Raw genomic sequence first — 20,502 nt, 5'->3', positions numbered from 1 at the left:
AAAGACCAAAATCACATGGTCATATCACTAGATGCTGAAAAACCATTTGACAAAATCCAACACCCCTTCATGTTAAAAGTCCTGGAAAGAACAGGAATCCAAGGCCCATACTTAAACATAATAAAAGCAATATACAGCAAACCAACAGCCAACATCAAACTTAATGGCGAGAAACTTGAAGCAATCCCACTAAAATCAGGGACTCGACAAGGCTGCCCACTCTCCCCCTACCTATTCAACATAGTACTGGAAGTCCTGGCTGGAGCAATTAGACAGCAAAAGGAGATCAAGAGGATACAAATCAGAAAGGAAGAGATAAAAACATCACTCTTTGCCGATGACATCTTAGTGTACTTGAGTGACCCCAAAACTTCCACCGGAGAACTCCTACAGCTGATAAACAAGTTCAGCAAAGTGGCTGGATACAAAATTAACTCAAACAAATCAGTAGCCTTCCTGTACTCAAAGGACAAACATGTGGAGAAAAAAAGTAGGGAAAACGTACCCTTCACAATCGTTACAAAAACTATGAAATACCTTGGTGTGACTAACTAAGCAAGTGAAGGACCTGTATGACAAGAACTTAAAACCTCTAAAGAAAGAAATTGAGGAGGATCTCAGAAAATGGAAAGATATACCATGCTCATAGATTGGAAAAATCAACATCTTAAAAATGGCCATCCTACCAAAAGCAATCTACAGATTCAATGCAATCCCCATCAAAATTCCAACCCAGTTCTTCATGGAATTGGAAAGATCAATGTGCAATTTTATATGGAATAACAAAAGACCTAGAATAGCGAAATCCATACTCAACAACAATAAAACATCTGCGGGAATCACTATCCCTGACCTCAAGCTATATTACAAGGCAATTGTGCTGAAAACTGCATGGTGGGGGTACAGAAATAGGCATGTGGATCAATGGAATGGAATAGAAGATCCAGAAATGAGCCCTCATGTATATGGTCACCTGATTTTTGACAAAGGAGCAGTAAACATTCAATGGAAAAAGGACAGCCTATTCAACAAATGGTGCTGGTCCAACAGGCACTCAGCATGCAAAAGAATGAAAATAGACCCTTTCTAATCTCCTTGTACAAAGCTCAAGTGTAAGTGGATCAAAGATCTCCACATTAAACCAGATACACTGAAACTATTAGATGAGAAAGTAGGGAAAACCTTAGAACACATAGGTACAGGAGAAAATTTCCTGAACAAAATCCCAATGGCTCAAGCTCTAAGGTCAAAGATTAACAAATGAGACTTAATGAGATTGCAAAGTTTCTGTAAGGCTAAAGACATCATCAAGAAAACAAAACGGCAACCAACAGAATGGGAAAAGATCTTTACCAACCCCACATCAGATAGAGGCCTAATATCCAAGGTGTACAAGGAACTCAAAAAGCTAGACACCAGAGAATCAAATAACCCTATTAAAAAATGGGGTACAGAGCTAAACAAAACGTTTTCAGTTGAGGAACACGGAATGGCCGAGAAACGTCTGAGGAAGTGCTCGACATCCTTAGCCATCAGGGAAATGCAAATCAAAACAACCCTGAGATTCCACCTCACACCAGTCAGATTGGCCAAAATCCAAAACTCAGATGACAGCAGATGCTGGTGAGGCTGCGGAGAGAGAGGAACACTTCTCCACTGTTGGTTGGGTTGCAAGCTAATACAACCACTCTGGAAGTCTGTCTGGCAATACCTCAGAAAATTGGATATAGTACTACCTGAAGACCCAGCTATTCCACTTCTGGGCATATACCCCAGAGACACTTTAATACACAACAAAGATATATGCACCACAATGTTCATAGCGGCTCTATTTATAATGGCCAGAAGCTGGAAGGAACCCAGATGTCCTTCAGAAGATGAATGGATACAAAAATTGTGGTACATATACACAATGGAATACTACTCAGCCACCAGAAACAATGACTTAACCAAATTCTTAAGAAAATGGCTGCATCTAGAGAATATCATCCTGAGTGAGATAACCCAGTCACAAAAGAACAGACATAATATGCAGTCACTGATAGTGGGATGCTAACCCCAGAGGCTTGCACTCCCCCAGAAACAACTCACAGACTGTATGAAGTCCAAGAAATAAATTAAACAAAATAAATAAATAAATAAATAAATAAATAAAACCAAAAAAAAAAAAAACAAAACAAAACAAAGACCAAAAAAAAAAAAAAAAAAAAAAAAAAAGAACACTTGATTATCCTGCAGATGACCTGGGTTCAGTGCCCAGCATTCACAGCCACCTGTAATTCTAGTTCTAGTATATCTGATGCCCACTTCTTGCCTCCTCAAGCATTGTACTCATGTAGAAAACATATAATGATACAAATAAAAAATTTTTAAATGTATTTTTAAAGATATTTGCAAATGGCTTTTATTTTTTATTTTTAAAACATTCATTAAGTATTTCATACAAGCATATCTTATGCAGTGAAATAAGATCATTCACATACATATTTTTCATATTTGGCTCTTTTTATTTTTTCCCAAACAAATGCCTCCCCATATTTTTTCCTATTACATCTTAATAATGTGATATAATCTGATTAGTGTTGTTTGTATGTACATAGGTGCAGGAACATTCAGTATATCTTAGGCAATTTCTTAGTGGTCAGTATCCCAAAGAAGGATTCTCATTTCCCCACAGTCATCAGCTTCCATTAACTCTTCATCTCAGGTATGGTCTTGGTAGCCTCTCCCCACCTCAGTGCTAACTGTCATTTTGATTTTGTTCATAAGTTACTCAGAAGCCACTGCTTCTGTGCATTTGTGACTGTATCAACTATGTCATGTACAGAAAACAGGATCCCACTGCACTCCTCCTTGTACTCTGGTCCTTACAATCTTTCAATAATAAAAGACAATTGCAATAGAAAGTATAATGAAAAAAAAGATTACTTCTCATAGTACATGAAGTTCCTGATGAAGTCCACAATACATTATGTAACAAACGCCAAATGGGAAAGCATGGAAAAATGTATGCATGGATTTCACATACACAGAAACTCTGTAAAATAATAATAAAAATTACAGTTGCTCTAATGGTCCACCATTTTCTTGTGATATCATGGATTTTTTTCTCTGTATAGGAATACAGGAACCAGGCTTAATAATCTCCAAAATCAGCAAGTGATACACATGCTTTTTTATAAACACACTAGGAAAGAACAGTGTCTTCTTACCTCCAACAATATTACCCCTACCTGCATCTGTACTATTAGGATAGGAAATACGAATAAAAGTGAGTCAGCCACCTGTATCACAAATAGTCAGTAGGTGCCTTACCTTATTAAATAACCAGACTATAGTAAAAGAGGCAAGCAGTTATTGCCATTTGTTGATTTTTAAAACCAAAGTAGAAAATTTACATTTACCAAGTTTCACTCAAAAGATGACATTAGAATTCCCATACACTCTGTAAAGTTTTCAATTAGTACAGCTTTCAAAACTTATAATTATTTTAAAGAAGTTTCAGATTTCTGAAACATTACATAGTATTCTTATAACTTTTTGAAACACATACCATATTCCCCCTGTGATAGTTTGATAAAAATGGTCCCTAGATGCTTGCATATTCAAAAGGATTTTCACCAGTTAGTGGAATTATTATGGAAAGATTAAAAGCTATAAGTTTGTTGGAGGCTATTGTGTCACTAGTCTCTGAAGTTACAAAAGCCATTGTCAGGTCTAGTGTCTGAATCTCTGTCTTTGGATTAGCATGTAAACCAGTCAGCTCTGGTACATGACATTATGACCATGGAGTAATTACTTAAAACTGTAAATAAGCCCTTAGTTACATACTTTCTTTTATAAGATTTGCCTGGATCGTGGTCTCTACAACAATACAACACCACTATTGATTGCTTGTATTGGTATAGTACATTTGTTCCATTTTAACTAATATTGTTTAATAATCATTTACTAAACCTTGCATTATATTCAATATTGCATTCTACAGAGTTGTTTGCATTTACTTCTTGTTTGTTTACTATTCTGTCTTAGTTTGAAAATTGTATAGTAATATTTAGCCATAGTTGCAAAATCACATACAATGTGTTTACTTTCTTAAAGTCCATTTTGCTCAACTTATTCATGCCTCCCTCTCTCTATTATAAGGTATTAGAGACCACTGATCATGTCTATTAGCTTTACTATTTTTCAGATTTTGAGTATCATAAAGCTAAACCCACAATTTTTAATACTTGCTTCTATTAAACTCCCTTGTAGACAAACTTAGCACATATTGGTTAAACTGAGCATACACAGTTGCAGATATGCACACACTCATACTAGCTGAGGTTCTGTTAAATGCTACCCAAGCAGCATTTAAATAGGCATTAAGCTCTCTCTCCTCTGCTACTTTGTCTACATATCTCTAATAACATTGACTACTATCAACTGAATTAAATCCCTGTGCTCTCACAAAGAATGATTCACATGGACCAAAGGCAAAATCATTTCATGGGATGTGATATATTTGTAGTTGAGCAAGAAGCTGTTTATCTTTTCATAATAAAATATATTTGGATTAAACAACTCTTCAGACTTTTTAAAACTCTTTTAACTTTGAAGAGTTTGATATTTCCTGGTGTCCATCTATCCATTCCTCATCACCCACACAGAAAATCATAGTCTCCTTAGGAGACTCTGCAGATGATCACAGCACCCTCTGCACCCTGGATTTCCATGTCAAAGTCTCAAAAATAGGTGTGATGACTCAATTCACTTCAGCTTACCAGGACCTTCATGCTCCACACAGGGCTTGTCCTTATTCTTGGCTATAACCTTTACAGAGTACGCTGTGTTTTTACTTAGTTAGTGACCAGGGAAATACACTTATCAACAAATTGAATACGACTACACATACAAATCATGAAAATTATTTACAAAAATGGACAAGATTACAGATAAAATAGGAAACAAACATGGTCATAGGTTGCTCAGTTGGTATTGAATTATGGAAAGAAAAACAAATGTTCTCATAGCTTTCACTATGCAGTGATTATAAACATATATTATCCCAAAGCCTAGAATAAATAATTTCATATTAAGACATGGTAAATATTTGGGTAAATTAATATACTGTCTTTGATAAAAATATTATGCACTATTTACATATAGGAAAGCAATATATCATACTAAATAAAATTCTGCCAATTTTGAGTGTCAACTGCAAAAACTAAAATTTAAACATAAGGGGCAGAAAAGATTGCTCACTAATGATGAGCACTGATTGATCTCCCACGGGCCTGAGATTTTATTTCCTTCATCCATAGTAGCTCACAATCATCTGTATGCCCAGTCCCAGAGGATCGGACACACTCTTCTGATGTTTTTCAGACCATAATCACATACATAATACATATACATACATATGGACAATGCACAAATACACCAAATTAAATAAGTAAATGTGATTAAAGTTATTGAAAAAAATCAGAGTATATGATCAAAGATAAAAATAAATCACAAATCTAAGAGAAGAAATGGTTCTGCCATTTTCAGAGAAGAAAAGATACAAACTTGTCTAATAAAGAAGAGTTGCTAATGACTATATAAATAAGTAAAACGTTTGCAAGCCAAACAAAAAGGATGAGTCTTATAAGAAACCTTCCCAAGATGCTTAGTATCAGTAAAATAGTATAACAGATAAGGAAATTATTCAAGGAGAAGTACGTGAAGGAAAGAGAGCCATGTAAAATTTCTCTGACAGAATAAAAAATGATGGAGAAAAGGAGAAGGAAGTAGAGATACTAACAGTGAAGACCATACCCATCACTGTGAACAAAGTCTCCTGCTGAGGACATTTCTCAGTGCACCTTTCATATCCCGATTCCTCAGACTATAAATAAAGGGATTGACCATGGGTATGACCACAGTGTACATTACAGCCACAATGGCATCCTTGTCATTAGTGTTATTAGATGAGGGGACAAAATATAGTCCAATGATAGCTCCATAGTACAAGAAAACCACACACAGGTGAGAGCCACAGGTGGACAAGGCTTTGTACACTCCCTTGATAGAAGGAGTTTTCATAATGGTGACTCCAATATGTCCATAAGAGACCAGAATACATATGAATGGCAGGGTAATGACCACATTACCTAAAATAAGGATGACCACCTCATTGATGGTGGTGTCTGAGCTAGACAGCTTTAGCAAGGTAGATAAGTCACAGAAGTAGTGGGAAATAATATTGTCTCTAAAGTGAGATAGTTGAGACAAGAGAAGAGTGTGCACAAGGGAATTGGCAGTAGATAAGGCCCAGGATACTATTGCTAGAAAAACACAGAGGTTCTCACTCATAATTTGTGAATAGCGCAGGGGATGGCAGATGGCCACATACCTGTCATAGGCCATTGATGTTAAAAGAAAATTGTCAAGATCAGCAAAAAATAAAAGAAATATACCTGGGAAATGCACCCAGCATATGAGATGGACTGACTGTGTGTTAGCATATTCATGATCATTTTTGGAGATGCAACTGATGAGAAAGAGATGTCTGTGAAGGCCAAGTGGCTAAGGAAGAAATACATGGGAACATGTAGGTTAGAGTTCAGCTTGATGAGCAAAATGATGAGCAGGTTTGCCAGCAATGTGGTCAGATACATGGCCAGAAACAGGGCAGAGTACATGCCTTGGTCCTCTGCCCGAATGGGGAGCCCCAGAAGTATGAACTCAGACACAGTGCTTTCATTATCTTGCCTCATGCTTTTGTTCTTCTGCTGTTAGTGAAACGAAAAAATGGGAAAGAAAAGTAATTTTGACTATTATATTGTAGAAATATTTTTTGAATTATAAGTACTGAAAATAACATTTGTTAATCCACTTAGTACATCTGTTTTAACCTTAGTATGGAGATATTTGTCACAGCAATATAGTAGTGATAGTTAGCAAGTGATATAAATTGAAAACAACGGAATGTGTTTTAGAGAGAAACAATAAAACATCGTAACAATTAACAGATGAGACTCAATTCCAGATCAAGATGTCTGGATTTAACGAAGATAATATTTTATTTTTTTTTAAATCAAAAGTTATGATGACTTTATTTTAAATCTTAATACACCAAAAATATTTTTTCAATGCTGTAAGATAAGCACTTGAAAATAAGAATTCCAACACTGCTGTGATTCGCTGTGAGGCTTGATAGTGAATTCTCCCTCTGAATATGGGCTTAGGCCTAAGAAGCAGAATGCCAGTCATTTTCAGAGTAGCAGTGAGCAAAGCCCAGCCCAATCATGCTCAGATCCACACTTAACTGAAACACATTCACACTAGTAGGAGGCACCACCACGCGACATCTTGATCTTTGTCAACCAGGAGAACAAAAGTCTTAAGTGTCACCAAGCATTGGGAAAATATTGTTTAGATGCTAGTGAGTCAGGCTCTTTCTAATGTGTCCCAACTGGGTTGCAAACATGGTTGCATTTTTATCTGATGGACCAATAAGCTAGGTACTCCAGAAAAACTGGACTGCAATGCAATTATTTTGTGGGTGGGTGTGGATGACAGGTGAGTGACATAGAAAATATCTGGATTTGGTGTTGTCTGACCTGCAATCAAAGTAGAGTTTCCAAGACTCGAAACAACCCAGAGGGCTTTGCAGCCATCGGAACAAGAGTAGCAAACGTTTGTGAGAAACAAAGATAATATTAACATAAGATGTGGGTGTATAAATTGAAATCAGAAAATAAAGAAATCAGCATATCTTCGATGATTTTATGTTTTAAGAGGATTTTTTGAACATACTTGCCCAGTTATATCTTTCTATCAATTAAATCCAGATAGAGAAACCCATGGAGCTATATTAGATCTGTGAGATAACAGCATCTGAGGAGTAACTGATAGCAGGATGTGCAGATGTTCAGAGCATTAAGAATATGAATATGTGCCAATAATACAAAATACCAACACCAGCTTGCAAGTAGCTATAAGTTCTTCCCATAATATCAGCCAAAGAAATACCTTGTGTTTTATTCTAGCAAAAGCAAATGTCGCATTTTACTCTATACCTGAGTTTTTAAGCCAAAAACTGTTATCTACCCATTTACAGAACTTTTTCTCTATTGCTAACCTGGCATTTCTCCCATTTTCCTTCAATCATGCCCTATCAATGTGAGAAATCACTAGACAACAGGAAAAGCAACATGATAAAATTAAAATTGATATTTTAGCTACTGAAAGAGTTCTGTAGTTATATTCTATTTGAATACTTGTTTAGTGTCCAGTTTGATACTCTGACTGGCCACCATTCATTTGCTTCTTTATTCTTTCCATGCTTTAACTAGAGTTAATGTATGAATTCTCTCAACTTAGTCAAGACCATCTTTTTATGTGACTATACTTCAGCCATCTCAATCTGTAAAAAGAAAACACAGTTAATGCGACATTGCATGAAATTAATTATACTATACTTTTACTTACTTTTGTGTTAGTTGTAATTACTTTATTACAATGAAAAATGTGAACTATCTATCTGTACATGGGTGGACTATTTCTAAAAATTTTTATATTTTGACCAATATATCAATAAGCAGTATTGTGCTTATGTTATTTTAGATACTGTATATGATATATTCAGAAAAATGAATTGAGAGAAACAAGCATCCCTGGTTTTCCATAATTTCGAGTCAGAAAAAGCCAAGATTGTTAGAAAGCTGATATATGCTTTATGAAATATCCTTAGTGGAAGATACTACATGGAAGAATATTATAAACATGAGTCTATAGGTAAGTGTTTGGAATTAAATTGTTAGAGGCTTGGAAAAAAAAGAAAAAACCAAAGGCAATAAATAACCAGTCATAAAAATGTAAATATTGGATAACATATGAGAAGCAGGCAGATATTATGTTTAATTTGCTATGATAAAGTTTACATCTGCTCAAGAAATGTAAAAAAAAACCCATCTAAAACAAACAAACAAACAAACAAATATGATGTGGCAAAAAAAAGCAGGATGGAGAAGCCAAGAATACTAGCTGGAATGTGAATATCAGGAATAATTATGGACAAATCACAGAGATTCTGGAAGAAGTTGGAATAAAACAATAGAAATTGTGTTTAAGTTAAATGTGACCAGAAAGAATTGTTTTCTTGCTTTGATTCAAAAAAACATGAGTTTAAGAAAAATATTTTAAGGAGCATTTTGAGGGAATTCTTTTATCTCAAAGTTTACGCAGTTTCTCAGTGCAAGGTTAATTATTGTATAGGGTACTATATGTCAGTTCATGGTGTGAGATGAGAAATGCATGTTGAACAGGGAGAGAGTGAATAAAGACAGGCACAGAAAGAAACATGGGAAACCAAAACACATGCAATGATGCAGAAAAATTTATATTCTATACCTGTTGTGACAAGCAAACTACAGATAACCAGCAAAAAAAAAAAAAAAAAAAAAAAAGGATGGAAAAGCTTTTATATTTCTCTTTAGAAGAAACATCTGGATCACCTGATGCAGTCATTCATCCATTGCAACAAACAGAAGAGTAATGAGTTCAGAATCAGATATAATAGCTATGTGAACATATACATTGTCTACATGTACTGTGAAGTTCACCTGAGCTCTAATTTTGAAAGTCATGTAAAGGACCTAGAGTGCAATCTTTGTCCCAAGATCCAAATTAGAGGCATACAGAATAAAATTGCTTCATTGTCATTGACTCCCATAGGAAATGCACTTTCCTCAAGCAGGCATGAGAGTCACTTTACCCTTGAGAACTAACAGTATCAACCATAACAAGATTCTTCATCATTTTCTTCTCTTTAAAATATGACTCCTGAGACAACATGACAAGTAATAACACAATATTCTCATACACAGACACAAAAGAGTTGAAAATGGACTCAAACATAATTTGGGGAAAAATAATTTTAAATAGGCTCATTAACACAGTGACCTAATACCAATACTCTCCAAACTATTCCACAAAATAAAGTCAGATGGAACACTACCCAACTCATTTTTTGAGACTGCAATAACCCTCATTCCTAAACCACACAAAGACCCTACAAGGCAAGAGAACTTCAGATCAATCTTCTTTATGAAAATTGATGCAAAAATATTCAACAAAACTCTTGCAAACTGAATCCAAGAACACATCAAAATGATCATTCACCATGATCAAGTAGGCTTCATTCCTGGGATGCAGGGATGGGTTAATATACAGAAATCCATCAAGTTAATTCACCAAACAAACTCAAAGAATAAAACAACATGGTCATCTCACTAGATGCTGAGAAAGCACTTGACAAAATTAAACACCCCTTCATGTTAAAAGTCTTGGAAAGAACAGGAATCCAAGACCCATACTTAAACATGATAAAAGCAATATACAGCAAACCAACAGCCAACATCAAACTTAATGGTGGGAAACTTGAAGCAATCCTCCTAAAATCAGGGATTGCCGACTCTCCCTCTACCTATTCAACATAGTACTGGAAGTCCTGGCCAGAGCAATCAGACAGCAAAAGGAAATCAAAGGGATACAAATTGGAAAGAAAAAAGTAAAAACATCACTCTTTGCAGATGACATGATTGTGTACTTAAGCAACTCTACAACTTCAACCAGAGAACTCCTACAGCTGATAAACAAGTTCAGCAAAGTGACTGGATATAAAATTAACTCAAACAAATCAGTAACCTTCCTCTACTTAAAGGACAAACATGCTGAGAAAGAAAGTAGGGAAAAGATACCCTTCACAATAGACACAAATAATATGAAATACCTTGGTGTGACTCGAACTAAGCAAGTGAAGGACCTGTATGAAAAGAACTTCAAATCTTTGAAGAAAGAAATTGAAGAAGATCTCAGAAGATGGAAAGATTTCTTATGCTCATGGCTTGGAAGGATCAAAATTGTAAAAATTTCCATCTTACCAAATGCGATCTACAAATTCAATGTAATCCCCATCCAAAGTCCAACTCGATTCTTCATAGAATTGAAAAGAGCAATTTGCAAATTCATCTGAAATAACAAAATCCCTAGAATATTGAAAATCCATCCTCAATACTAAAAAAAATACTGAGGGAGTCACAATCCCTGACCTCTAACTATATTACAAGGCAATTGTGTTAAAAATCACATGAACTTATATATCAGCTATAGAAGTTCTCTTGTGGAATTTTTGGGGCCACTTAAGTACACTATCATGTCATCTGCAAACAATGGTTTTTGCTTCTTCCTTTCCAATTTGTATCCCTTTGATTTCATTTTGCTGTCTGATTGCTCCGGCCAAAACTTCCAGTACTATGTTGAATAGGTAGAGGGAGAGTCAGCAGTCCCTGATTTTAGGAGGATTGCTTCAAGTTTCCCACTATTAAGTTTGATGTTGGCTGTTGGTTTGCTGTATATTGCTTTTATCATGTTTAGGTATAGGTCTTGGATTCCTGTTCTTTCCAAGACTTTTAACATGAAGGGGTGTTTAATTTTGTCAAGTGCTTTCTCAGCATCTAGTGAGATGACCATGTGGTGTTCTTCTTTGAGTTTGTTTATATGGTGGACAACATTGATGGATTTACGTATATTTAACAATCCCTGCATCCAAGGATGAAGCCTACTTGATCATGGTGAATGATCATTTTGATGTGTTCTTGGATTCAGTTTGCAAGGATTTTATTGAGTATTTTTGCATCAGTGTTCATAAGTGAGATTGGCCTGAAATTCTCTTTCCTTGTAGGGTCTTTGTGTGTTTTAGGAATGAGGGTTATTGTGGCCTCAAAAAATGAGTTAGGTAGTGTTCCATCTGATTCTCTTTTGTGGAATAGTTTGGTGAGTATTAGAATTAGGTCGTCAATAAATGTCTGATAAAATTCTGCACTGAACCCATCTGGACCTAAGCTTTTTTTGGTTGGGAGGCTTTTGATGACTGCTACCATATCTTTAGTTTTTATGGGATTATTTAGATGGTTTGCCTGGTCATGTTTTAACTTTAACTTCTGGTATCTCTCTAGGAATTCATCCATTTCCTCCAAATTTTCCAGCTTAGTTGACTATAGGCTTTTATAATGGGATCTGATGATTTCTTGAATTTCCTCAATTTCAGTTATTATGTCTCCACATTCCTTTCTGATTTTGGTAATTTGGATACTCTCTCTTTGCCCTCTAGTTCATCCGGCTAAGGGTTTATAAATCTTGTTAATTCTCTCCAAGAACCAGCTCTTGATTTTGTTGATTATTTGAATGGTTCTTTTTGTTTCTATTTGGTCTATTTCTGCCCTAAGTTTGAACATTTCTTACTGTCTTCTCCTCTTGGATTTATCTAATACCTTTTGTTCTAGAGCTTTCAACTGTGCTGTCAAGTTGCTAGTGTTTGCTCTCTTCAGTTTTTTTTTTTTTTTTTTTTTTTTTTTTTTTTTTTTTTTTTTTTTTTGAAAAAATCTCAAGGGCTATGAGTTTTACTCTCAGTACGACTTTCATTGCATCCCATAGGTTTGACTACGTTGTGTTTTCATTTTCACTAAATTCTAGAAAATCCTTAATTTCTTTCTTCATTTATTCTTTGACCCTTCTATCATTTAATAGAGCATTGCTTAGTTTCCATGTATATTAGGGCTTTTTGTTGTCTTTGTTGTTATTAATGACCAGCCTTAGACCATGGTAATCTGATAGGATGCATGGGAGTATTTCAGTCTTCTTATATCTATTCAGGATCATTTCATTACCAATTATATGGTCAATTTTGGAGAAGGTGCAGTGAGGTGCTGAAAAGAAGGTGTATTCTTTTGTTTTAGGATGTAGATATCTATTAATTCTAATTGGTTTATAACTTCTGCTAGTTTTACTGTGTCCTTGTTCAATTTCTGTTTCCATGATCTGTCCATTGATGAGAGTGGGCTATTGAGGTCTCCCACTATTATTGTGTGGGGTGCAATGTATTTTCTGAGCTTTAGTAGGGTTTCTTATATGAATATGGGTGCTCTTGTCTTTGGAGAATATATGTTAAGGATTGAGAGTTCCTCCTGACAAATTTTCCCTGTAATGAGTAAAAAGTGTCCTTTCTTATCTTTTTTGATAACATTTGGTTGAAAATCTAATTTATTCGATATTAGAATGGCCACTCCGGCTTGCTTCTTGGGGCCGTTTGCTTGGAAGGTTTTTACCCAACCTTTTACTATTAAGTACTGTCTGTCTTTGTCTCTGAGAAGAGTTTCCTGTATGCAGCAAAAGGCTGGGTATTGTTTATGTATCCAGTCTGATAGCCTATATCTTTTTATTGGGGAATTGAGTCCATTTATGTTAATAGATATCAGGGAATAGTGGTTTCTGTTTCAGGCTATTTTTTTATTTTGGAGGCAGAATTGTGCCTGTGTGTCTTTCTTCTTTTGGTTTTCTTGCTTAGGAGTTTTCTATTTTTACTAGGATGTAGTTTCCCTTGTTGTATTGGGTTTTGACCTATAATTTGTTGTAGTGCTCGGTTTGTTGTCAGATATTGTGTAAATTTAGTTTTGTTTTGGAATATCTTAGTCTCTCCATCTATGGTGATTGAGAGTTTAGCTGGTTATAGCATCTTGGGTTGACCCTTGTGTTCTCTTAGGATCTACATTATGTCTGTTCAGCATCTTCTAGCTTTCATAGTCTCTGTTGCAAAATCGGGTGTGATTCAGATTGGTCTGCTTTATATGTTACATGACAATTTTTCTTACTGCTTTTAGTATTCTTTCTTTGCTTTGGGCATTTGGTGTTTTGACTATTATGTGTCGGGAGGAATTTCTTTTCAGGTCCACTCTATTTAGAGTTCGGTAGGCTTGTTTTATGCCCATGGTCATCTTATTCTTAAAGGTAGGGAAGTTTTCTTCTCTGATTTTGTTGAAGATATGTACTGTACCTTTTAGTTGATATTCCTTGTCCTCTTCTATTCCTATTATCCTTAGGTTTGTTCTTCTCATTGTGTCCTGGATCTCCTGAACATTTTGGGTTAGGAGTGTTTTGGCTTTTTCATCTTCTGTGACTGTTTTGTCTATGTTTTCTATGTTGTCTTCTGCCCCTGAGTTTCTCTCTTCCATTTCTTGTAGTCTGTTGGAGATGTTTGCATCTTTGACTCCTGATTTCTTTTTTAGGTTTTCCATCTCCAGGGTTGTCTCTTTTTGTGTTTTCTTTATTGTTTCTATTTTCATTTCAATTCCTTCTTCTCTTTGGTTGTGTTTCCCTGTATTTCTTGGAGAGTTTTTTGTGTTTCCTTTTTAAAAGATTCTATTTTTTTGTGTGTCCTCCTGTGGTTTTTTAAAGGAGTTATTCATGTGCTTCTCTAAGATCACCATCATCATCATGAGGTATGATTTCAAGTCTGAGTCTTCCTTTTCTGGAGTATTTGTTATTTGGCTGTTTTGTGTGATGGGAGGGTTGCGTTCTGGTGTTGCCAGGTTGTCTTGGTTTCCCTGGAGTATGTTCTTTCACTTTCCTCTTGTCATCTTGTTGTCAGTGATTGGTTCTTGTCTCTCCCTTGTACCTGGCCTGTGTCCCTGGATCTCTGCTGCTCCTGGTGTCTGATGGCCTAAAAGCCTGTTCTGCCTGCACAGGCTGTCTGCTGGAAACACCCAAAGCAGGGTTTCTGCTCCCCTGAACCAATCAGGGAGTACACTTTCTGCATGCTCAACAGATACATCTCTGCTCCTGGCTACTTGGAATGCTGTCTCACTACACCTGTGTCCCTGGTTATTGACTGTTCCTTGGTAATGTACATTCTATGCCAGGGTACATTTTAAGTTTTTAATTCTCTCTCTAATTTTACAAGGAAATTCAGGGAAGAAATTGCTTTGAGTCTAAGAGAAGATTTTGGACTTTCAAACAGTATTGAAACTGTTAATGATGATTAGGGTATTTGTAAGTTGAACTAAATGCATTCCACAATATTGCATGACCAGAAGATTATTATGGAGTCCAAAGAATGTAATGTGGTGCTTCAAATGTTGACTCCCTCATCCCATAGTCTCAAGCATTTAAATACTTTGTAATATACATTTAACTAATACATTCCACAAATGTGATTTCAGTCATGTTAATGTCAATTCAAAATGCCCACGCCAGTCAGAGAAACTCTTAATGTACTTAAAGTCAATGTACTACTGTTATTTTTTTAAATAGTCATGTTGTCAGACTGCTTTCTAAATATTTATGCTTATACCCCAAAACTTATACTCCTCTAACCCTTGAACAGAGAATCTTTCTTCAGTATAGTGGCCAATGCAGAGCTTTGAAAAGGCCCAAATCCTGAAAATGGCTTTGAAATCTCACCTATAAATATGTATCTACATCAAACTCTCCTCAGTCTGGACTCATAGAATATTACTAAAAATGGGGCAGAAATAATATAAGAGCCAGAGGAAGATACAGAAAGTTATGGAATGCTATCTTCTAGATTTCACATGGCCATGGCCTAGTAGCTGTGGTTAACTTATCTACACAAGGCTCACACAAGATCAATACAGGTAGGATCCCAATATAAAGGAGGGGTTTCATGGGTCCCACTCTTGTCATAGTAGCTATACACAGGTGCTAATTGATGAGGAAGCATCATGTTTCTTTGCATGTCTTGCCATTAATAAGTTCCACAGGTCACAGTAGATGGTCCAATAACCTTGTGCACATGAACAGTATTAACAGGATATGTCTGTGATAGAAACATGTTTCTTTCTTCTCTAGATGAACTGGAAGTAGGCAGTGGGTGGTTGGTAGGATCAAAGTACATTATAAACATATGAAATGTTCAAAAATAAATTTAAAATATCATTCAATATCAGAGAAAATATTCAAATTCTCATTAATAAAGAATGAAATGAATAGAATTGGTGATTATTGTGTTACATAGCTTATATTTGCAAAGATAAGTTTCACAAACTTTCTGCCATTTGAACTTTGAAAAACAGATGACATGAAAGGAAAACGAGGATATTTAGTAGTGTGGTATGTAAATGGAAGAGTGTAACACAGGTGGTCAGTATCCTCAAACCACATTATTCACCTACAAAGACAATTAAAACTCATCCCTTTAAAAGAAGTATGATGGTGGATATTTTTAATCCCAGCACTCAGGAGAAAGAGGGGGGGGGATTTTGTTATGTATTAAATTATAGTCTGATCTCTATAAACTCCACGAGTCACATGACCTTTAAAAATATATTCAGCCTAGTCACTGTGGCTGTGGTATTCACAGCTTTCAACACCTGTATTCAAGGCCATTTAGTGAGACCTTGACTCAAAAACAAATAAAAATTATCATCACTTTATATGATTATTATACACTGATAAGAAAGAAAATGGGGTAATGACTGGGGTGGAGTGCATCTCAGTCTGTTCCACTACAGGGATTGGGTTTCTCAGGGTAGCAAGACTCTGGAAGTTGGACTACGCTTACCCCATACTGTCGGTTGGCTGGTGTCAGGCTGTGGGAAACGACAGGGCACTGATCCAGGGATGGGGAAGCACAATGTATGGTGCTGAGGATGGTCATCCAGAGCAGGCTTGGAGATCCCTGGGACTGTGTTGAGGCAGGTGCCATCTTCTTTTCAGGTTCTGGGACACCCAGGCACCACTAGATCCCATGGAAGAGCTGACAATGGAGTGGGGGACTGCAATCTGGATCTAGCTCTGGGCTGAGGGGAAAGTGGGAGGATCTCCAGCTGGTCCATTGGAGGGGGTCCTTGGATTGTGAGCAGAGGTTGGCTGTAGGCCTGGGCTTGGTGGTGGCCACTGGAGATTAGATGGCAGCTCTGTAAGCAAATGGCTTCTCTACAGTTCTCCATGGCAAATCGCAATGAAAAGGCAGTCCATGGTTTTAAAATATTTATTCTCATGGTGGAAGGTGGATGAGTAAAACTGTACCCCACTTCTCAGAGTGGGCCTGAGTTTAAATATATATTGCTGGGAGAAGTGTCTGGGAAGAAAAGCTAATTGGCTAAACTTCCAGGCCTTTAGGTATCTCATTATAATGAAGATCTGTCTTGAGCCTAAGTGATCTGTGGTTACTTCCTCTACCAGTGGAGAGGTTTGGGGCATTGCCCTTACATGACTGATGGCTAAGAATTTATGGAGGGCTGTGGATAGAGGCTTGGCTTGGGGAGAAAAGTGAAACTCCTACTATCCCTTTCTGAGTCACCTGGGTCTCGAGCCTCATCTCAACTGGGAACCAGATTGCCTTCACAATCACACAGTGAAGACATAATCTTCAAGAGTAAAGAAGATGTAACTGACAAGGGACCAAAGGAACTTTACCAATTATAGTATTGGTTTCTATCATTTAAGCCTAGTGATTTTTAAATGAATACTTTAATAGCATTCATTAAAATACAACATATGTGAATATATTTAATATATACTATATAATGTAGTATATAATTTATAGAATATATTATATATATAATACAAAGTATATGAAGTATGCACATATGTTTAATTGTGATTGTTACATATATATATATATATATATATATATATAATTTTCCTTAGATGTTATATCAATATTTATAAACTAACATTTGAGTGACAAGAATAATAGCTTGAATTTCAGAAATTTCCAAGTGGTTCAACAGTGTAGGGATTCAACTTCACATAAAATGGTCTAAAAAGCCCATTCACTACAATTGCTAGTTTAGTAGCAGAACACCAAGTTCTCATTACTTGAATTTCTTTCTTCATTATAATCACTAGATATAAAATATTGGTCACAGTAATTGACTAACCTTCATGAAACTAAATATCTTTGTTTTGGAGATATTCCAAGAACAAAACCTCAGGTTGAACATTTCATATAGAAATAGCAGACAATGTATTTATGCAATTAATTGTGGAAATCATTTCATTTTAGAACACAATATAGTTGGATTAAATTTTCTAGCTTAACTTTTTCAGATTTTTATACAAGTATTACATTTACATTATTTCTACCAGTCCAAACACTTGAGTACCCAACCCCTATGAAGAGCAGATGCCACATAACTACAGCAGAAAATAAAAGACAATTTAACTCTTTCTTTCCACTTTTATACATTACATAATCATGACCTTCCTAAACAAGGAGGTTTCAAAAGTCCTTTTCACCACCCAGAACCTGTACCCATTTTGTCTACCTGATATTAATGGACAACTGAGTTTAGAGGAAAAAAAGAAGGTAACAGCATAGTTAATATCAGTCCAAGAGTATATTGTGGGAAAAAATGAACAATGGAGAAAAAAATACTAAATGATAGGCAAACTATGTGGGAAGAAGGAAAACCTGGTAGTACATGTGAAATTTGAACAAAGAAGGACCTGTAGTGTTGACTTCATATTAGAGAGATAAGGGGTGATGATGATGGACTGCATAGTACAAAAGTAGTTCAAGAACAAACTCTCAGTGCTTATACCACAAAACATGACAAACATTTAGGAGATTGTACACTCATTATACAACATACATTATACAACACGGATATGTATTTAAATGTCTCTTCTTGTAAAAATTTATATTTTCATGTGAAAAAAATGAAAAGTGCATTGCAAACTAGAGGAATGAAAATTTTGTGCATGTATGGCAAATTCAGAATGGTGACTCCAATGTGTTCATAAGAAGGCAGGAAACATCAATGTGAGAATAATGAACCCCACCTAGCAATAATTATAACCAGTTTGTTGCTGGTATATAGGCAAAACAGTATTTATTTGAGATTACTATCAGCTAAAAATTCAAAACACCACTGAATTAAATAAGAAAAATAAGATCAAGCTATGCATAGTGGTTCACCTCACTAATCCTAGCACTAAGGAGGCAAAGGTAGACTGATCCCTACTATCTCAAGGCAAACATTGTGTATATAGAAAATTCTAGAACATCTAGATCTTCATAGAGAGAGACATTGCCTGTTAAAAATTTTGTTTAAAAAATAAAAGTAATACTATCTAAAGAATTTTTATGACATGAAAAATGGGGGAAAGGGTTTGCTCCAAAAGCTACAAGCTATCCAAATGGATAACTGAATTTTGACACTTTGGGGGGATGATAATTTGAGCAAAGAGAAACACAAAAAAATTTATGTGTATATGTTTTAGAGACCCCTTTCCCAAGACTATCAAAATCAAGAAAAGAGGTATAGTGTAACATGCAAGATATATGCAAGAATTTCTGATTTAAATATCATTAAGACTGCAATTCAGAGAGAAGATATTACATGTGTCAATCATTTCAGAGTCCTAGGTAGCTAATGGGAATTAGTAGGTACATTAATTTTTTCTGTTGAAGATATTTCTCAGAGCAGCTTTCATATCCCTATTCCTCAAACTATAAATAAAGGGATTCAACATGGGCGTGACCACAGTGTAGATCACAGCCACAATGGCATTTTTGTCATTATTGTTATTAGATGAGGGGACACAATATAGTCCAATGATGGCTCCATAGTACAAAGAAACCACACAGAGGTGAGAACCACAGGTGGAGAAGGCTTTGCGAATCCCCTTGATGGAGGGAGTTTTCAGAATGGTGACTCCAATGTAGCCATAAGAGACCAGAATGCATATGAATGGCACGGTAATAACCAAATTACCTAAAACAAAAATAATGATGTTATTGACAGTGGTGTCTGATCTGGACAGCTTCAGCAAAGTAGAGAGGTCACAAAAATAGTGTGGGATCGTATTATTTCTAAAGTGAGATAAGCGAGCCAAGAGGAGTGTTTGCACAAGTGCATTGGCTGAAGATAATGCCCAAGACATTACTACTAGAAGAACACAGAGGCTCAGATTCATGATGATAGTGTAGTGGAGAGGGTGGCAGATGGCCACATACCTGTCATATGCCATGGAGGTCAGAAGAAAGCTATCAATGGTTCCAAAAACTATGAAAAAATACACCTGGGAAACACAGCCAGTATAGGAGATTGACTGAGTGTGTGTCAGCATATTCACAAGCATCTTTGGAACTGTGACTGATGAGAAAGAGATGTCTGTGAAGGCCAAATGACTGAGGAAGAAGTACATGGGGGTGTGGAGATGAGAGTCCAGTCTGATGAGCAGGATGATGAGCAGGTTCCCCAGCACAGTTGTCAGGTACATGGCCAGAATCAGGGAAGAGTACATAGCTTGGTCCTTTGATTGAATGGGGAGCCCCAGGAGGATGAACTCAGATACAGTGCTCTCATTAACCATCTCCATGCTCTTCTTCTTTGACTGTGAGTCAAAAGAGAATTGAGAAAAAAAAAGTGATTTTGTCTAATACATTATTGGAACATCTTATGAATCACTATTACAGATAATAACAGTAGATTAGGAGTTTTAGTCCGAATACTAAGTCTTTTATCATAGTAAAGAGATAGTGATGTTTTGGAAACAGACATAATTTGTTAACCTTGAAAATAACTAAATGTCTTTTAAAGAGAAACAAAAAATGCAGAGCAATTATCAAATCAGACCCATTTCTATCTCAAAGTTACTGGATTTCACCAAGACAATTTGAAATTAAGGAATTAGCTTGTAAACTGTTACCAAAAAATTAAGAAA

At 35.9% G+C, this 20,502-nt stretch overlaps 1 protein-coding gene and 1 pseudogene across 2 annotated transcripts; both read right to left on the bottom strand.

The window, feature by feature from the left end:
* Nucleotides 1-5,805: 5,805 nt before the first annotated feature.
* On the bottom strand, nt 5,806-6,743 carry LOC308428562 (olfactory receptor 1J21-like; annotated as a pseudogene). Its single transcript has one exon. The product of its transcript is annotated as an olfactory receptor 1J21-like (transcript).
* Nucleotides 6,744-19,227: 12,484 nt separating this feature from the next.
* On the bottom strand, nt 19,228-20,157 carry LOC308428828 (olfactory receptor 1J21-like; the record flags this gene model as incomplete). The annotated part of the gene is made up of 1 exon (XM_080927396.1): nt 19,228-20,157. The coding sequence occupies one exon, from the start codon at nt 20,155-20,157 to the stop codon at nt 19,228-19,230; it is 930 nt and encodes a 309-aa protein (XP_080783522.1).
* Between the last annotated feature and the right edge of the window lie 345 nt (nt 20,158-20,502).

The sequence above is a fragment of the Micromys minutus genome (genome assembly GCF_963924665.1).
Source record: "Micromys minutus genome assembly, chromosome: 13".
Lineage (NCBI taxonomy): Eukaryota > Metazoa > Chordata > Mammalia > Rodentia > Muridae > Micromys > Micromys minutus.
Note: the sequence above shows the minus strand (reverse complement) of the source record. Positions and strands in the feature narration are given on the sequence as shown.